General features: G+C 54.8%; 6 protein-coding genes across 6 annotated transcripts; 2 read left to right on the plus strand and 4 right to left on the minus strand.

Annotated features, from left to right (window-relative positions):
• Window positions 1-1,235: 1,235 nt before the first annotated feature.
• VTN31DRAFT_1880 (uncharacterized protein) lies at window positions 1,236-4,176 on the plus strand (the record flags this gene model as incomplete). The annotated part of the gene is made up of 6 exons (XM_069401986.1): window positions 1,236-1,407; window positions 1,486-2,062; window positions 2,151-2,213; window positions 2,272-2,438; window positions 2,487-3,073; window positions 3,130-4,176. 6 exons carry the CDS (start codon window positions 1,236-1,238, stop codon window positions 4,174-4,176), a joined length of 2,613 nt encoding a protein of 870 aa, XP_069257509.1.
• Window positions 4,177-4,515: 339 nt separating this feature from the next.
• Window positions 4,516-5,182, minus strand: VTN31DRAFT_1881 (uncharacterized protein; the record flags this gene model as incomplete). The annotated part of the gene is made up of 3 exons (XM_069401987.1): window positions 4,516-4,685; window positions 4,786-4,951; window positions 5,063-5,182. 3 exons carry the CDS (start codon window positions 5,180-5,182, stop codon window positions 4,516-4,518), a joined length of 456 nt encoding a protein of 151 aa, XP_069257510.1.
• A 1,668-nt stretch (window positions 5,183-6,850) lies between these two features.
• VTN31DRAFT_1882 (uncharacterized protein) lies at window positions 6,851-7,229 on the minus strand (the record flags this gene model as incomplete). Its single annotated transcript, XM_069401988.1, has 3 exons — window positions 6,851-6,913; window positions 6,966-7,023; window positions 7,078-7,229. The coding sequence occupies 3 exons, from the start codon at window positions 7,227-7,229 to the stop codon at window positions 6,851-6,853; spliced, it is 273 nt and encodes a 90-aa protein (XP_069257511.1).
• Window positions 7,230-12,479: 5,250 nt separating this feature from the next.
• On the minus strand, window positions 12,480-13,896 carry VTN31DRAFT_1883 (uncharacterized protein; the record flags this gene model as incomplete). Its single annotated transcript, XM_069401989.1, has 2 exons — window positions 12,480-13,131; window positions 13,193-13,896. The coding sequence occupies 2 exons, from the start codon at window positions 13,894-13,896 to the stop codon at window positions 12,480-12,482; spliced, it is 1,356 nt and encodes a 451-aa protein (XP_069257512.1).
• A 361-nt stretch (window positions 13,897-14,257) lies between these two features.
• VTN31DRAFT_1884 (uncharacterized protein) lies at window positions 14,258-15,016 on the plus strand (the record flags this gene model as incomplete). The annotated part of the gene is made up of 3 exons (XM_069401990.1): window positions 14,258-14,426; window positions 14,528-14,759; window positions 14,848-15,016. The coding sequence occupies 3 exons, from the start codon at window positions 14,258-14,260 to the stop codon at window positions 15,014-15,016; spliced, it is 570 nt and encodes a 189-aa protein (XP_069257513.1).
• Window positions 15,017-15,260: 244 nt separating this feature from the next.
• On the minus strand, window positions 15,261-16,653 carry VTN31DRAFT_1885 (uncharacterized protein; the record flags this gene model as incomplete). Its single annotated transcript, XM_069401991.1, has 2 exons — window positions 15,261-16,389; window positions 16,463-16,653. The coding sequence occupies 2 exons, from the start codon at window positions 16,651-16,653 to the stop codon at window positions 15,261-15,263; spliced, it is 1,320 nt and encodes a 439-aa protein (XP_069257514.1).
• Between the last annotated feature and the right edge of the window lie 113 nt (window positions 16,654-16,766).

The raw sequence follows: 16,766 nt of genomic DNA on the forward strand, positions 1-16,766 counted from the left end.
ATTCTTGAACTGTATGTAGCCAAATCGGGATCCCAACTCCGGCTAGTGTCCCAGTTGACTTGACCATGCACGATAGGAATCCATTTGGGTTGGCTTAATCTCCATAAGCGAGGTGACGGGATCTGCGTGGGCGTCAGACCATGCATGACGGAGCGGAGTCCGACTGCTGATTCCTTTGATCAGGGACAGCAATAAAATAGTAGTATATCGTGAAACTATCATAACTAGATGAACTGTCTGTCCTCGGGCGGAGTCCATTTGGCCCCTGGAAGGCGCAGAGACAAAGCCCCGGCAATAGTTAACTAACTACGAATACGAAAAAGCGAGGCCGGCGGAGTTCCTCACTTCCTCCGTAAGTTAGGTTCTATGACTATGACGAAAACGGTTAGTGAGAAAACCACTGACTCTTCTGGAAATTCACACTCTCTCCACTCCACAAAATCCACTCCTCGATCCGACCCACCGGCTTGGCCGTAATGTACGGAGTAAACAGCCGTAAGCGTAATGTGACAGCGGAACAGCCCCTCCATGGAAGCGCGGAATCAAGAACCGCCGAACCAATGACAGGCCAGAAAAGTGCCCGGAATCGTTAGTCAGCGGGTTAAATTACGCGCTATGCTCCTTCGGAATCTGTATGGAAATCCTTGCATGCGGATTGGCTGGCGATGACCCGAGTTGGCCAATGCCGCCAACAGCAGCGCCTGACCCACAACCTGTTCTGGAGCTTCTGGAAGCCCAACGGAACAAATCCTTCCAATCCCAGCAGAATTCACCAGCCAATCAGCGCCCTGCGAACCCTCGACACTTTTGGCCGCTTGGCCCCTCGAAGTCTGCTACCTTTTTTTTTATTTTCTCTCTTAAGCTTATTCCCCACGCATCGCTCCATCTCGCCTGGTGGTGATTGATCTTCTCCTCCTCTGCCCGATCCCGCCTCGCAGGTTCTGCGTTCCTTGGCCTCTAGTCGCTTCATTCGCTTGGTTTTTCTCCTTGCCTCTCCCCTGGACATCTCTCTCAAACATTCCCTTCCGCTCGCGCGGCATCTCCGGAATCTCTGTGCTTCGTGAATCCATTCATTGCCGTCTGTTCCGCGACAATGAACTGAATCCGTCCGTTCCGACCGCCGCGAGGAATTGCTCACTCGACACCTGAATGACCGACGCTGGTCGTGTCTGCGATTTCTCCGTCTCGTCGCGTCGCCCCGGGCGTGGTCCGTGGTATTGGCCGGCTCAAGCATCATGGCCCACCCCGGATATGTTTCCGCCGTCTATATCGATGATCGTGTCCAGACAGAACGCTGGGTTCGGCGTCGCTCCCTCGATCTCACCGCCGATCCCTTCGCCGGCGCGCCAGACGAGACCGCCACCCTGAAGGAGTCCGTCGAGCTGCTGCTGGGAGTTTGCCATCAGAGTACGCTGCCCACCTTCCCGACTTGGGATCAAGAATACGGGGAAAAAGTAAGAAAGCTGACCGGCGCGATTTGTCTAGTCTACCTCTGCCGCTCGGCAAAGTCGTTCCTGGCCACATTGGCCGACCTGAATGAGCAGAACGAGAACGGGTCGCACTGCGCCCCGATTTTCGCCTTTGTCGATGTCGTGTTCGACCCGGAAGCGCCGGCAGGTCACGGCCTTCAACCGCGGGACTCGATCGCTTCATCGCACCCGGCATCAGCCGATGCAGAGGATATCCATGGTGTGCAGCTGCTCGCACACGTAGCGTCAGACCTGCAAATCCAGGAGGATGCGAAACTCACCATCCCGGTGGCCATTTTGCGACCGGCCCATCACGCCGTGTCCAAGACCAGCAGTACTCCCCATTTGCACGACTGTGGGAAATGGACGGCGTGCATGGAAGCGGCGCTCGCCCGATGCGTCGATGCCGGCGCCGTGGATGTGCTCAAGCATCCGGTGGATCGCTCCAGAGTCCAGGCGCTCACGGTGCATGCCTATCGCGTCCGTCGGGCTGCTCAAAAGGAGCGCAATCGTTTCATGGGGATCAAGAAATCGCGAAAGCAGTCCTGGGTTGGTGTAGATAGCGAGCCGTATGCGTATCTGCGGGAGGCGATGTTATTTTTGTTTTTTTTTTTTTTTTTTTTTTTTTTTTTTTTTTTTCACCTTCCCCGAAGCAGAAACGAACATGACTGACGCTTCCAGGGTCTCCAAACTCATGAAGTCCATCTGCAACCCGGAAGACGTCATTGATGAGTTTCAGGATCGGTATGTTGTGAATGAGGAGTTTCCATGACCTGATGCTCATGCGGCGTTTTTTGTTTAGGGAACTCCACGTCTCCGACGAACGTCGGCTCTTGATAGACCGAAAGCTCGGGGATTGGGACTTTTCTGCTCATGACTTCTCCGACGATGAGTTGATGTATGCGGCATGCGCCATGCTCAAACATGCCATGAGCGTTCCTGAAGTTGCTCCATGGCGACTAACCGATGGTACGTTCTTCGTTTCGTAGTCGTAAGTTTGACGACTGACTTCTTCAGGCGAGTTGCGCATATTCTTGCTCGCCAGCAGAGCTGCCTACAATTCCTTTGTCCTCTACCACAACTTTCGCCATGCTGTCGATGTTCTACAGTCCGTGTTCAGCATGCTTCTCCATATCGGCGCTCTCCCTCCATATGGATGCATCCCCTCGGCCCCTGTTTCTCCGTCCCCAATTGCCTCTCTGCTCACGTCCTTTGATGCCCTTGCCTTGTTGATATCGGCGATTGGCCACGATGTGGGCCATCCCGGTGTGAACAACCTCTTCCTGACCAAGTTGAACGCTCCCCTCGCGCAGCTCTACAACGACAATTCCGTCCTGGAAGCGTTTCACTGCGCTGCCTTTTCTCAGATCCTACGTCGGCACTGGCCCGCCGCCTTCAGGGATACCCGACTGCGGAAACTCCTCATCAGTTCGATCCTCGCCACCGACATGGGCGTGCACTTCAAGTTCATTGAGCGCATGGCGGAGCTGCAGAAGAAGTACCGCGAGTCGAGCAACGTGAGCGACTGGAGCGCTCAGGATCAGGACAACTATCGGACGCTTCTTTGCGGGCTGCTTATCAAGTGCGCCGACATTAGCAATGTGGTGAGTAGATGTGCATGCCTTGATCACAAGAGGATGAAAGCTGATGCTTTTGCTAGTCTCGCCCCTGGCAAATCGCTGAACGGTGGACCAACATCTTGCAGGAAGAATTTGCCCGACAAGGGGAAATGGAAAAGGAAGTGGGCATGGAGACGGCGCTCTTTGGCGGGCCACCCGAGCTGGGCAATCTGCTCAAGCTGGCGACAGGCCAGATCAGCTTCATGGCGGTGTTTGCTCTGCCGCTGTTTGAAGGCGTCGCGGAGCTGTGTCCTCAGCTTTCCTTTGCTGTGCAGCAGATCCAATCAAACCGGTCCATCTGGCAGGATTTGGCCGATCGGGAGAAGCGGCGATCTCGTCCGCGGGACTCGCGCTCGTCCCGGCCGGTCAGTCCGGAGGCGGGAAAACACCACGCCGGTCCGAACAAGATCACCATCATGGTCGATGAATCCGCCAACAAGCAGGGTTCGCCACGGCGCAGCCTGGAGAACGGATCGAGTCCTCAACCGTCTACCGGCCGCGTGCATCCTTTCTCGAGCCGCGACTCGTTACCGTCGATACCCCGCGGAGGTAGTCTTGAGAGGAGGACACAGAGCGCCAGCACAGATACACGCACCGTCGGAACGCCTGCCTCGCCGGTCACCAAAGCCACGAGCGTCGTTAGCCTGGATGACGACAGCGACGACGATGCCGGCGACGATGAGGGCTGCGTGTTCAGCAGCCACAGCGAGGTGGAGACCAGCGTGGACGTCTCGCGGCCACCGTCGTCGGACGTCTATGTGGTGCGGGGGGGCCAACACGGGGGCGGCGGCGGCACATCAGCCTACGACGGCCTGGCGACACGGCGCATCGACGACGATGTGACTAAGAGCTACCACGTGATGACGGCGTTCGTCAGCAGCGGGCTCAGCAGCGCGGGCTCGTCGCCGGTGGAGAATGACAAGTCGCACATTGGCCGCGAAGCGGCGACGACGACGACGACGACGACGACGCGGCGGGCGCGGTCGACGGAGCGCGCGGTGTCGGTTGCGCGGGGGCTCACGAGGAAGAAGAGTCGGCTGCGGCTGGCGTTTTGGAGGCGCCGGCCGCCGACGCAGATGAGCAATTGACGTTGACAATCTCTCCTTCTCTCCTTCTTTACGAGCTGAAGAACGGTTTTACGTGCGATGTCATTTCGGTATATTGGACCAGGACTATTTGCATGGCATGAGACTAATTCTGTGAGTTGGGGGAATAATTACGGATAAGGATCTTCTTTGGCTTGCATACATCATGGGGATAAGGGCGTTTCGGTTTTGACGAGGTTTTTGGATTCTCCGGGTTGTGGGATTGTACATGTGTGGAGATTCCCCGTGTAGTATAACTATAGAGAAAGTGACTGCGAGTTGGGGGTGAATATCAATCAATCCCTTTATTCCTTTCTTTCAGCATGTCCCTATTTCCCCATTTCACCGACAATCCTCGCATGTAGGCTGACGTTCTTGACCTTGCTCTTCTTCCTTCTTCGAGCCAGAGGGATCCCGTCCAGCGGCAGACTGCTTCAACGCCCGATCCACATGTCCCAGATCACGCGCCGGATCGACGATGTTGCGTACGAGGGACTTGAGCATTTTGACCTCTACACCCATTTTCCATTCCCCCAAACTCTCATCAGCACAACCCATCCACCAGAACAAAGATATATCCATCCCTTTGTGAGGAGAAGACAACACACGTACCAGGAAACCCGCCATTCGTCTTCCGATCCCATAGCACCGTCTCCTGAAGACCCGTCCCGTCTTCCGATCGAGTATACACCCGCACCGTGAACACGCCGCCCGTGGTCGGAACGAGGGCCACCTCGCCGAGGGAGGTTGAGAAGGTGGAGAGGAGTTCCTGAGCAAACTATAATATAAAAATTTTTTTTCCTCTCTACTTAGTAAAATTCTCCATTGTTACTAATATCAATTGAGGGTTGGCTAATGGACAATTTCTTCTGTTGAGGTAGGGACATACGTATGCAGCGCGCAGCATCCATTTACATTGCGTGCAGTAGTGGATTGTGATTCGGGGGAGGTGGATGGATGTGTCCGCCTCGACGGGGTGGGTTTGGATTGAAGATGTTTGGTCGGTCATATTGTGTTGACCTTTGCTTGGGGGATTATTGAAGAGGTTGAGTGTGGTGATGATGAAATAACCAAGGGAGTTGTATATTATTGATGGGAGGAAATGACGAGGGCGTCATCGACATTGAGTTGCTGTGACATCTTGCCTGAGGCAGCAATCGCCCCAATGGTACAGTATTTTCGAACCCCCCCCAATTAACCATGTTAAACCATTCAATATATGATTATAGCTGTAGCTGCAGAACAATTCAAAGAGACCAGGGTCACAGCCACAGATTGAATACTCCAATAACTACAAGTATGTCCAACCTGCACAAAAGTTGCATTCAAGTCAACCAGCAAAGGGGGTGCATATAACCCCCTTGCATGGCAAGGATAAGTACATGCGACCATAGGGTGTGGAAAACAGGGCTTCCCGTCCGCTCAGCCGTACTTAAGCCACACGCCGGCTGGTTAGTAGTTGGGTGGGTGACCACCAGCGAATCCCAGCTGTTGCATGTATTCTTCTTTTTTTCTTTCTTGATTTTTCTTTGTCGAATTCTTGTCTTTGGAGATGTAATAATTGACAATCGGCAAGACAAGGGGTAGAAGGACAAGTTGGTTGAAAGACCCATTCAGTCGCCACTGGACAGATCGTAATGTCCTCAGAGATGTGGTTGCGGACAGACTGCATGGAGATGCTGTTCATCGCGTTTCCCTTTTTTTTTTTTTTTTTTTTTTTCCTGAAACGATTGCTGGTCTTAGGTACCTTCTGTTACAAGTACTCCGTACGAGTACACCATTCGGATTCATTCGATCATCACAGCTCTGTTCGTGGACTTACTGCGAACAAGGCTGGTAATGCGTGCTTACAGGCTACGAGTAAGGAGGTTTAGGAGATAATCACAATCATGATAGAACGCGGTCTCTGCTCGCACACCAACAGTATCGTCGTGGATATACGAGTACATTGTACGGAGTACCTACATCGTCAATGCTTGCAGCCACCGAAAGACAATTGCCTGCAGATAGCTTCAATAACGATCATAAGAGAAAGCCTAAACAGTCAAACCCATCATCGTTCAACTAAACAACCTAGCTGAACAATGCCAAATCTATGATACAGGAAATGGCAAATCCAGGTCATTTCACACACAAGGAAAAAAAAAAAAAGGAAAAACAGATGGAGAAAAAAAATGAACTAGGGTCAGAGCAGATCAACCGCAGATGTGGTTTAGATGATTCCGTTTTTTTCCTGTTTCATCTTTTCGGTATCCGAACCTCCCACCGCTGTGATCAATACAGGGCATCAACATAAAAAAAAAAAAATCAGAGTACGAGACGAATGAGAAGAGAAATGACCAGGATGAATGCAGGCGGCGAGGTAAACACAGGTCGAGGGGAAAAGGCGCATCGACTCGGATTCGTTGATGTATACATTGTGAGATCAGTGTGACAAGCCGACAAAGACTTGAAGAGGCGTTTGTCGATTCTTCCGATCGCGTATCTCCGCCGGTCTGCTCCATTTGCTCCAGATACACAATAACCCCCCATCCAAACACCGGAAATAGGAGACAATGTCGAAAAGGTCGTGGCCAAAAATTATGCAATGAACCGATGCACGCCCTACACGCGCAGTTGAAAAAGGGGAAAAAAAGGTTTCACTGGGACATCCATCCCATGCGGATCGTAATCGCCATTACATGATGGTACAGCAGCCGCCGCTTTGTGTTGGCGCATATGGATCCTCTCGCTTATCAACCTGCGCTATCGTTAGTGACGGGAAATGTCCCTGAGTTCTCGTCGCGACTCACTTGTCCCCATACCGACGGGACCATGAAGTCCCGGGTGTTATTGCAGTAATTGATGAGGCTGCGCATGAAATTAGCATATCGCGCGCAATCGAAAAGATGCATCATCACGTACGACAACGCGGCCTCCGACACCTTCACACGTGGCCGATCCAAATCCTCCTTCAGTCGGCTGTTCAATTCCATCAAGCGGCGATATTTGAGATCGGCCATGCTCTGCTTCTTGGCCCTGCCATCGCCGACGGAGCGCAGTTCGTAAGCCGGCATCTTGTCGGATTATTCGTGGGATGGTCTGATCCGAAGAGTCGTCGCGACAGAAAGGACGGGGAATAGGAGGAAATCGAACGCGCACGCTGTGCCGCTAGGGATCCTTCAAGGAATTGAGTTATTATCTGAAAAAATAGAAACAAGAAAAAACAAGAAAAAAAAAGCAGTGAGCGAAAATGATAGGCAGTTGAAAAGAGAATGGAAGGGGGAGGGGGAAAGAGGGTCTGACTCTGACGGGGGATGAGGAAGACGAAAGGGGGGAGATAGGGAGAGCTTTGGGTTTGGTGGAGAGTCAGAGACGGCAGCGCACTTAGGGACCAGCAGCAGCAGCAGCAACTCCCAAACCCTCCTCAGGCTTCTCCCTTTTCCTCAGAGGCTCTTGGGTTGAACCAGGGGGGAAATAACAAGCCAACTTACTCTAGCGATTCCTGTTGGGTCCACAACCCGGAGTTGAATGGCCCGAGGGATTCCGGGATGTTTATTTAGTGAGCCCCTTGACCCGTTGTGGTGGGATCGCAGAAATGACGGCAATATGGAAGTGAGAAAGAACAGTCAAACGGCTGGCACGATGGCAAGTGATAGACTCGAGAGATCGATAACCTAACTGAACCTCACCACTCTCTCCACACCGCGCAAGAGAAGCAGGGCGGGCCTTTTACACCGTCGCGGACTCGCGGAGCTCACCTCCCAATCTGTCACGTGAGATCACGTGAATAGTGTTGCAGCGGTCCAGATTTTAGGTTTCTGTCCCTGCCTCGGAGTGCGGAATAATAAAAGATCCGCAGCATTCAAAATTGAACGTAACTGTGCAGAGGAATTGGGATTTGGGACTCGCGGGACGATAGGGCTAGAGACTTGGGAGAACGCTTGTTGACATCACTCCTGCTGTCGTTTGCCACTTTTGCTCGAGCTCGATGGACATTCCGTATTCGTACTCGTACGCGTAGCTACCCGAGTCCGTAGGGAGCCTCAGACGGCCTGAGGCAGCGGCCAGATCACGTGACTCATCGCTTAGGCGGACGCCGGGATTTTGCCGTTCACTGCGTGCATCGCCCACAACGACTTTTTTTCTGCAAGGTCCGATCGGCTCTGTCCACCGTGGACATCGCCAGAACTCGACCGCTGCCCGAGTTCTTCCTCTCTCTGTCTCGGACAAGTCTTTCGCCTCTGTTGCCCGGTCGTGGTCACCCCCTAAAACAGAACAAAACTATCCCCATTGTCGCCCTTGGGGCAGGTCGCCCACCATGCCTCCTCCACCTCACATTAAGCCCGAAAATGTCCTCAAGGTACGAAGCGCGTGCTGTTGTCCGCCCAGGAAGGACGAATGCGATTCAAAATCTGTTGGGAGAGCTGTTGGCTGACCACTTGTCATTGATAATAGAGGGCTCAAGAACTCATCGCCGTGGGCCAGGCTCCGGCCGCCCTCACGGTTCTGCACGAACATGTCACCTCGAAGCGCACTCGCAGCACGCCTGTCGCCTCGCTCGAGCCAGTGATGCTCTTGTTTGTGGAGCTCTGCGTCGATCTGCGAAAAGGAAAATCCGCAAAGGATGGTCTGTACCAATACAAGAACATTGCTCAAAACGCCAATGTCGGCACAATTGAGGTGAGCCAATCCCGTACTCAGCGAGCTCAATTGACCATGCTAACCGTTGTTTGCGCTTGTAGACTGTTCTCAAACACTTCATCGAACTGGCCGAGAAGAAGGTCACCGAGGCGCAAATAAAGGCCGATGAGATTCAATCTTCGATCGAGTCCGGCGCCCCGTCCGCCAACGTGGAGGATCTGGAAGCCATCGAGACTCCAGAGACCATCTTGCTTGCGACCGTGTCCGGAGATCAATCACGAGACCGTACCGACCGTGCTGTCGTCACCCCGTGGTTGAAGTTCCTGTGGGAAACGTACCGGACCGTGCTGGAGATCCTCAAGAACAATGCCCGTCTCGAGGTCATGTACCAGTCCACGGCTCTGCAGGCCTTCCAGTTCTGCTTGAAGTACACCCGCAAAACCGAGTTCCGGCGCCTGTGCGAGCTGTTGCGCAACCATGTCCAGACTGCGGCCAAGTACTCCGGCCAGATGCATGCCATCAACCTGAGCGATCCCGATACCCTGCAGCGTCATCTTGATACTCGATTCCAGCAGCTCAACGTTGCCGTGGAGCTGGAACTGTGGCAGGAGGCTTTCCGGAGTGTCGAGGACATCCATACCCTTCTCAGCCTCAGCAAGCGCCCGCCGAAGAACATCATGATGGCCAACTACTATGAGAAGCTGGCTCGCATTTTCCTCGTCAGCGAAAACTATCTGTTCCACGCAGCTGCCTGGAACCGCTACTACAACCTCCTTCGCCAGTCGGCCACCGCTCTGGCCGCCGGCCAAGGATCGAAGAAGGACAATCCGCCGGTCGCAGAGGCGGATATGACCAAGGCCGCATCCTTTGTGCTGCTTTCGGCGCTTTCGATCCCCGTCATCAGCACGTCGCGCTCGCGCAGTGCTCTTGTCGATATCGACGAGGTGCGGAAGAACAAGAATGCTCGCCTTACGAACCTCCTCGGCATGGCCCAGCCACCCACACGGGCTGGTCTGTTCAAGGATATCCTAAACAAGGATCTGCTCAAACGCGCTCGGCCGGAGATCCGTGAGCTGTACAACATTCTGGAGGTTGAGTTCCATCCCCTGTCGATCTGCAAGAGGATCACTCCGATCCTCAAGCAAATCGGGGCGGATCCGGAGATGGAGAAATACGTCCAGCCTCTACAGCAGGTCATCCTCACTCGGCTATTCCAGCAACTGTCCCAGGTCTACGAGACGGTCGAACTCAAGTTCGTCTACGAGCTTGCTCAGTTCCCTGATCCGTTCCAGGTGACGCCGGCGATGATCGAGAAGTTCATCATGAATGGCTGCAAGAAGGGTGATCTGGCGATTCGCGTCGATCACGTCGCGGGCGTCCTCACCTTTGACTCGGACATCTTCTCCTCCGCCAAAGCATTGCACCCTGGCAGTGCTGCGGGCTCGGCGGAGAGCGAGGTTGGCTCCGTCCAGCGTCTGCAGAGCACGCCAGCCGAGATTGCACGCTCTCAGCTCACCCGCCTGGCCAAGACGCTTCACATCACCTGCATGTACGTCGACCCGTCGTACACGGCGGCTCGACTGGAGGCCAAACAGGCCGCTCTGGCTCGCGCCCGTGAGGGTGCTGCCAAGGAACACGAGGAGACGCTAGCTCGTCGCGTGATCATCGAGAAGAAGAAGGAGGCAGCCACGGAGTCTCTGCAGCGCAAGCAGCGCGAAGAAGAGACCCGCAAGCGCATCCGCACTCAGCAGCTGCAGGAGGCGGAGAAGCAGCGGCTGCTCGATGAGCACCGCGAGCGCGAGAAGAAGAGAATTAAGGACGAGCAGAATCGCATTCGGCAACAAGAGATCAAGAAGCAACTGGAGGAACTGAAGCACGGCGTGAAGGGCTTGGACGTCAGCGAGCTGGACATTGAGAACCTGGACACCAACAGCATCCGTGCGATCAAGCTCGCCCAGTTGGAGAAGGAGAAGAACGAACTCAACGACCGCATCCGGATCACTGGCAAGCGAATCGACCACCTGGAGCGGGCATACCGCCGGGAGGAGCTCAAGTACATTGCGGAGGATTACGAGAGGCAAAAGAAGCACGATTTGGAGGTGTACGAACGCCAAAAGGAGCAGAAGCTCAAGGAAGCGCAGCGCAAGCACAAGGAAGCGGTGGCGCTCAAGCACCGGTTGAGCCGCCTTGTGCCGTACTTCAACGAATTCCGTGCCATGGTCACCGAGAAACGGCACGAGGAGTTCGAGAAGCGGCGCAAGGCTGCCGAGCGGGAGTTCGAGGCGAAGAAACGACAGCGGATCAAGGAGGTCCAAGAACGACGTCGTCGCGAGAAGGCCGAGCGCGAGGCCGAGGAGCGTCACCGACAAGAAGAGGAAGAGCGGCGTCGTCGGGAGGAAGAGGAGCAGAGGAAGCGCGAGGAAGAGCAGCGACGGATCCTTGCGGAGGAGAAGGCTCAGCGGGAAGAGCAGCGCAGGTACGTTCAGCCCGAGACATCATTGACCGAGCGTGTCACTGATTCTTTTGTACAGGAAATTGGACGAAATTGCAGCCAAGCAGAGGGAACGCGAGGAGGAGGCCGCTGCCCGCAGAGCGGCGCGCAAGGCAGAGCGCGAGCGTCCGCGTCTCAACCTGCTTCCACGCACGGTCGGGACTCCGCCCGCCGCAGCCAACGCGGCCGGAACCGACAAGGAGACGACCTCCACTTTGCCACGGAACCCCAACAGTTACGTGCCGCCGCACTTGCGCAACAAGGGCGACAGCCAGGCCACCCCTGCAACCCCGCCACCGGCCTCGTCCCCGTCCCCGGGCCCTACCCCCGCCCCGGCCAACGGCGGCCACGCCGCTCCGGCTCCTGCTGCGGCTCCGGCCGCCGCTCCCGCTCCCGCTCCCGGGAAATACGTTCCGCCCGCACGGCGCGGCGAGTCGGGCTCCGCCGGCGCCACCCCGCCTCCCGGCCGGACACCACCACCCCCGGCAGCGTCCTCGTCGAACTCGGCGAATGCGTCAGGTGGCGGCGACAAGCCGGGGGTGTGGGTACCGAGCTGGAAACGCAACCGCCAGTAACTCTGCACTCTATTTCTCTACGTCCGTCTTTTGAGAAAAAAAAATATGAAAATTAAAAAAAAAAAAAAAATGAAAACCTTGCTCTCTTCCTGTTTGTTTGTTCCTGTCCGCCTGCATGTGTACAACGTTGTAACTCGACTCGTCATGCCATTGATCATGCCATATATCTTGTCCACCTTTCTATGTTTTCTCTTTTCTTGACGAGGGTGGGTAGGAGGTAGTCAAGATGTTTGAGAGGGTCAGATGTGTTTTGTGATGTTCTTTTTTTCTTAATGTTTGAACGGGATGAGGTTCGACATGAGAAATGTCATGAGAATGAAAATCTTTTCAAATGGTATATACTGTTCTGCTGCTTGTAGTTCATGCGACGAAAGGACGGGAGTCGACTTTCTCATAGGGAGGATGTGTTGTATTGGTATCAATCTTTTTCATTCAAGGCATTACTTACCAGTAAGAAATACTATCTCTACTGCATCTAACATACATGACACGCAATAATGATATCTCCTGTTGTGAATATGTCTAACTTTCATGCCGACTCGTCGACACTTTTTATCAGAACGCACAAAAAGGGTATCAAAACGCAACAGGACGAACTTATCAAGAAAAAGAAAAGCCTATGCAGTAACTTCGCCCGCCGATCCAAACAGCTTCCTCCGCCACTCGCAGCACACCTGCTCGAACCCGCTGACGACCTCGCCGCAGACGCGGCCGGCTTCGCGCTCACGCAGGCGCCGGTCCCACTCGCCGCGCTCGATGAAGCGGAGGCCTTCCTCGCGGTCCTGGTCCTCGCGGCGCAGCTCCGCGACGAGGTCGCGCGCGGAGCGCAACCGGCGCGAGGCCGTTGAGGTGAGCTGGCGGGATTCGTGGAGGGTGTCACTGAGGGTGCGCAGGGCGAGAGTGAGGTCGTCGGTTTGCGTGAGGAGGGATTGGAGGGAGGTGAGCGGGTCCGTAGTTGCGGAGGAGTTGTTGTTGTTGTGGGCCTTGGAGGTGGAAGAGGAAGAGGATGTAGGTCGGAAGGAGGGAGATGTGGGTGGAGAGGACGGTGTTGGGGATGCGGGCTGCTGCTGCTGCTGCTGCTGCTGCGCGGTTGGGAAAGGAACAGGCAAGCTGGGGAGGAGACCCTCGTCGATCATCGGGATCAGATCGTCAATGGCTTCGGGGGTGAGCAGAGGAAACTGCGAGAAGAGAAGCGGGTGGATCAGTGCCTGGATGGCCCGCGTCTGGTGCGTTAGATGTGATGTGATGGATGCGTGTGCAGTGATGAGTCTAAAGAGTGAGTTAGTCTCCGTCTACTTATGCTATGCTTATTAGTGTGGTGGTTTTGTACCTAGCAGCGCCGTTCTCAATCCCCGTCTGCGCCCCCAAATTCTGAAGGCTCTCAATCAGTCGATTTGTAACTTGATCGTTTGCCCCCGGCACGTCGCCTGTTCCGCGACGCGCCAGGCTCTCGATTGCGGCCATGCGCGCCTCCAGACTCGGCGGGATATCCGCGGCTTCCTCCAAGTCCGAGTCATTGCCGTAATCCGAGCCGTCATACTGCGATTCCGTCCGGCGGTGCCGGTGCTGCAAATGCATCGATTTCGGCCTCGGCAGCGATAGACGGTTGTTGTGCTGCTCTTGTTCGTCCTGTGAAACATCACCCTCTTCATCGTTGCCCTCCCCGGTCCGGCGGCGACCACCCGGTTCGTCGTCACCTGCTGTCGAATCCCCGTCCGCCGGTGGTTGGCCGACTTCGATACCCGATGCGTCCTCGTACCCGTCTTCGTCGGCCCAGGCGTCGGCCAGCTCGTCCGCGAGATTACCCAGGCCCCCGCCCCCGCCGTCACCGACGTTGCTCATGTAATCCTCCGACATGCGCCGCTCCCCGTTGAGCGTCTGCCCGGCGTTCTCTGGTCGCAGGCCCCAGGGGTTGGGGGACTGCGGTGTCTGCGGGTAGTAGTATGCATTGTCGGTGTAGGTGCTCGGAGTTAGATCCAGGCTGGACGGATGGCGGCGATGTCTATTTGAAGAGGGTGAGGATGGTATCGACATGGTGTCGGACCGTGAGTAAATTTCAGAAATATCAATGGTTTCGCACAGAGCTAGAGAATCCAGTCATCGATTCGATTCGTCAGTTCGTGCCAGACGAAGCGGACGTGAGTGAGATGACCCCGTGTTGTCATTATACTGAAAAGGAGGGTCAGTTTCAGGAGGATGACTAATCGACGTCGGACGGATGCCCCAGGTTTCAGGCACGGGGAGGGTCCCTGACCCAGGCTAACCAGCAGGAAATTTTGCTGTTCCACGAATGCCCCACGACGGCGACGTCAGTCTCAGAAAATCGCATGGTTGATACTGTAAAAAAAAAAAAATCTACTTACGAGAGCAAAAGAATGCCCTTCCAATCGCCAAGATGAGCTTCATTCGCCGCGCAGGTCCCATGGACCTTCTCGCCCTCAACCTCACCAACCTCGACCCATTGACCGAGAACTACGACATCGGCTTCTACCTCAACTACCTGATGCGATGGCCGTCGCTGTTCAGCGTCGTGCAGGACCGAGATGCCGGAATCGTCGGCTACAGTGAGTTTGTCCTGTAATCAGGCATGATGTGGTTACAATGCTCTGGGAGCTAATGATCGACCGAAACGGGGATAATCCGGGGGTGAGTGACAATGCAATAGTCATGGGCAAGTTGGAAGAACAGCCGCCGTCCATGCGACACTCGGAACACTACACGCCCTGGCACGGGCACATCACCGTCCTGACCGTCGCGCCGGCATGGCGACGGTTGGGCTTTGCGCGGAGGTTGACCGAGAGCCTCGAGCAGGCCTCGGATATCAACGATGCGTGGTTTGTGGACTTGTATGTGCGGGAGAAGAATAAGGTTGCCGTTGATATGTACAAAAGATGGGGGTTGTTAGTTTTTTTTTTTTTTTTTTTTTTTTCTATCCTTTGAATCGCACCCTATGATATAAAGTGGCGGGAGTTGACGCATGACAAGGTACTCTGTCTTCCGCCGTGTCGTTGGATACTATCAGGACGACCCAAGTGGCCAGTCCGAAGGTGAAGACGCGTTTGATATGCGGAAACCGTGCAGCCGAGATAAGAACCTCGAACATATTAGAGAGAACGGCGAGAATTTCGTCGTTAGCCCGGAGTGGGTTTCATGATGTCATATATTTTTGCATCGATTGTCTAGACGGTGGGTTTTATTCAATTCATTGGATGTATGTATAATATACTGGGATCATGGATAGACAGTAAATTTGTTGAATCATGAGTAAAAAAGTTCCGATAACGCCTTCTATGCACAATGCAGGCCAAACCCATGATGCAATCATGCGAATGCAGTTACAACGTAACATAAGAGTGCCGTCAAGATTAGTCCGTAGCCAAAGTTTGGAATCAACACACTCAGGTCCGATATCGGAATTTGGGCCCCGAGCGCATAAAGCGCAGTATCGCGAGAATCACGGTACAGACCGCCAAGCTACACGCACAAAACAGCTGAAGCCCGAGGTACGACCCCGTCGCGTTCCGCAGCGCGCCACCAATCGGCGTGCCAATCAGCAAAGCGACGGCATTGATGCAAAATGCCATGCCGATGCGCGTGCCGAGCTTGCGGAAATCCTTGGTCACGGTCATGATGGCGATCGGCGGGAGGGAGACGAATCCGCCGGACCAGAAGCCATACAGCGCGGCGAGCACAATGATGCCCGCGGTACTATGCACGGCAATCCAGCAGAATGCCAGCAGGGAGGTGATGGTGCACAACGGTACCAGCACATTGTAAGCCCCTATGTAATCAGCCATCATGTTCGGAGCGATGCGGCCCAGGGCCGACGCGGCATTGAGGATCGGTACGAGGTAGAAGCCAAGATTGTCATTAACGATGCCCTTCTCGATGGCAAAGGGCTGCACGTAGACGACGAAATTGTAGAAGCCCATGAAGCCCAGGAAGGCGCCGATCAAAAAGGTCACGTACTGAATTTCTCGAAAAGCGGAAAGATCGATCAGGCCGCGCTTCTCGGTTGGGCGGAAACGCATGCGCATGACGGACACGGCCACCGCCCCCGTAGCCAGGGCGACAAAGCCGAGGACCCGCGTCGCCCAGGCAAACCCGATCTTCAGCTGTAGCTGCCGCCACACGATGGGGAAGACGACACCGCCGATGCTGCTGCCCGAGGCTGCGATGCCGTTGACCAGCGCACGTCTCCGCCGGAAGTACTGCGGCAGAATGGCGACTGCGGGAGTAAAGAGCAGCCCGGCGCCGATGCCGAGACAAATGCCCTGGGCGAGGAGGATCTGGTAGTATTGGTCTGCAAGGCTCGTCATCATGAGTCCAAACGCCACCATGATGTTGCCCACGATTAGCAGCGATGAGAAGTAGCCTGCGTCGAACAGGGGGCCGGCGATCGCGCCGACGCACATCAGCAAGCACGACTCGACAGAGCCGATCCACGAGATGGTCGACGGTGACATGTGCGAGAGCATGCCTTGTTCGTAGAAGGTCTGGAAGACGCCAAACGTGTTGATGATGCCCCTATATTGCTCAAGTCAGTCAGAATTCTTTTCCAGCCTTCATTTTGTCGACTTGGGAATGGCTAGGGTCATACCATGAATTGAAGTACATGAAAAACGCTCCCAACACCTGCAGCCAAGCTTTCAGGCCCTTATCAAACTCTACGGCCTTGTCGTGACCGTACTCCGTCGCGGTCATGCTGGAGGGTGAGATCTTAGACTCCTCCGCTCCCGGCGTGGCAGATGCGTGGACATTCTGCTGGTTGATTCCATCTTCTCGTCCCATTTTGCGTCACTGCTCACCTCCCTGCCCGAGGGAGAGAGTTGACTTGCGTGCAGAATGAGATAAGAGAGAAGGAGGTTGACGGCCATGAGCCCATGTCTCTATATTATAGGTTT

This window comes from Thermomyces dupontii (genome assembly GCF_041956625.1).
Source record: "Thermomyces dupontii strain NRRL 2155 unplaced genomic scaffold VTN31scaffold_10, whole genome shotgun sequence".
NCBI classification, from domain to species: domain Eukaryota; kingdom Fungi; phylum Ascomycota; class Eurotiomycetes; order Eurotiales; family Trichocomaceae; genus Thermomyces; species Thermomyces dupontii.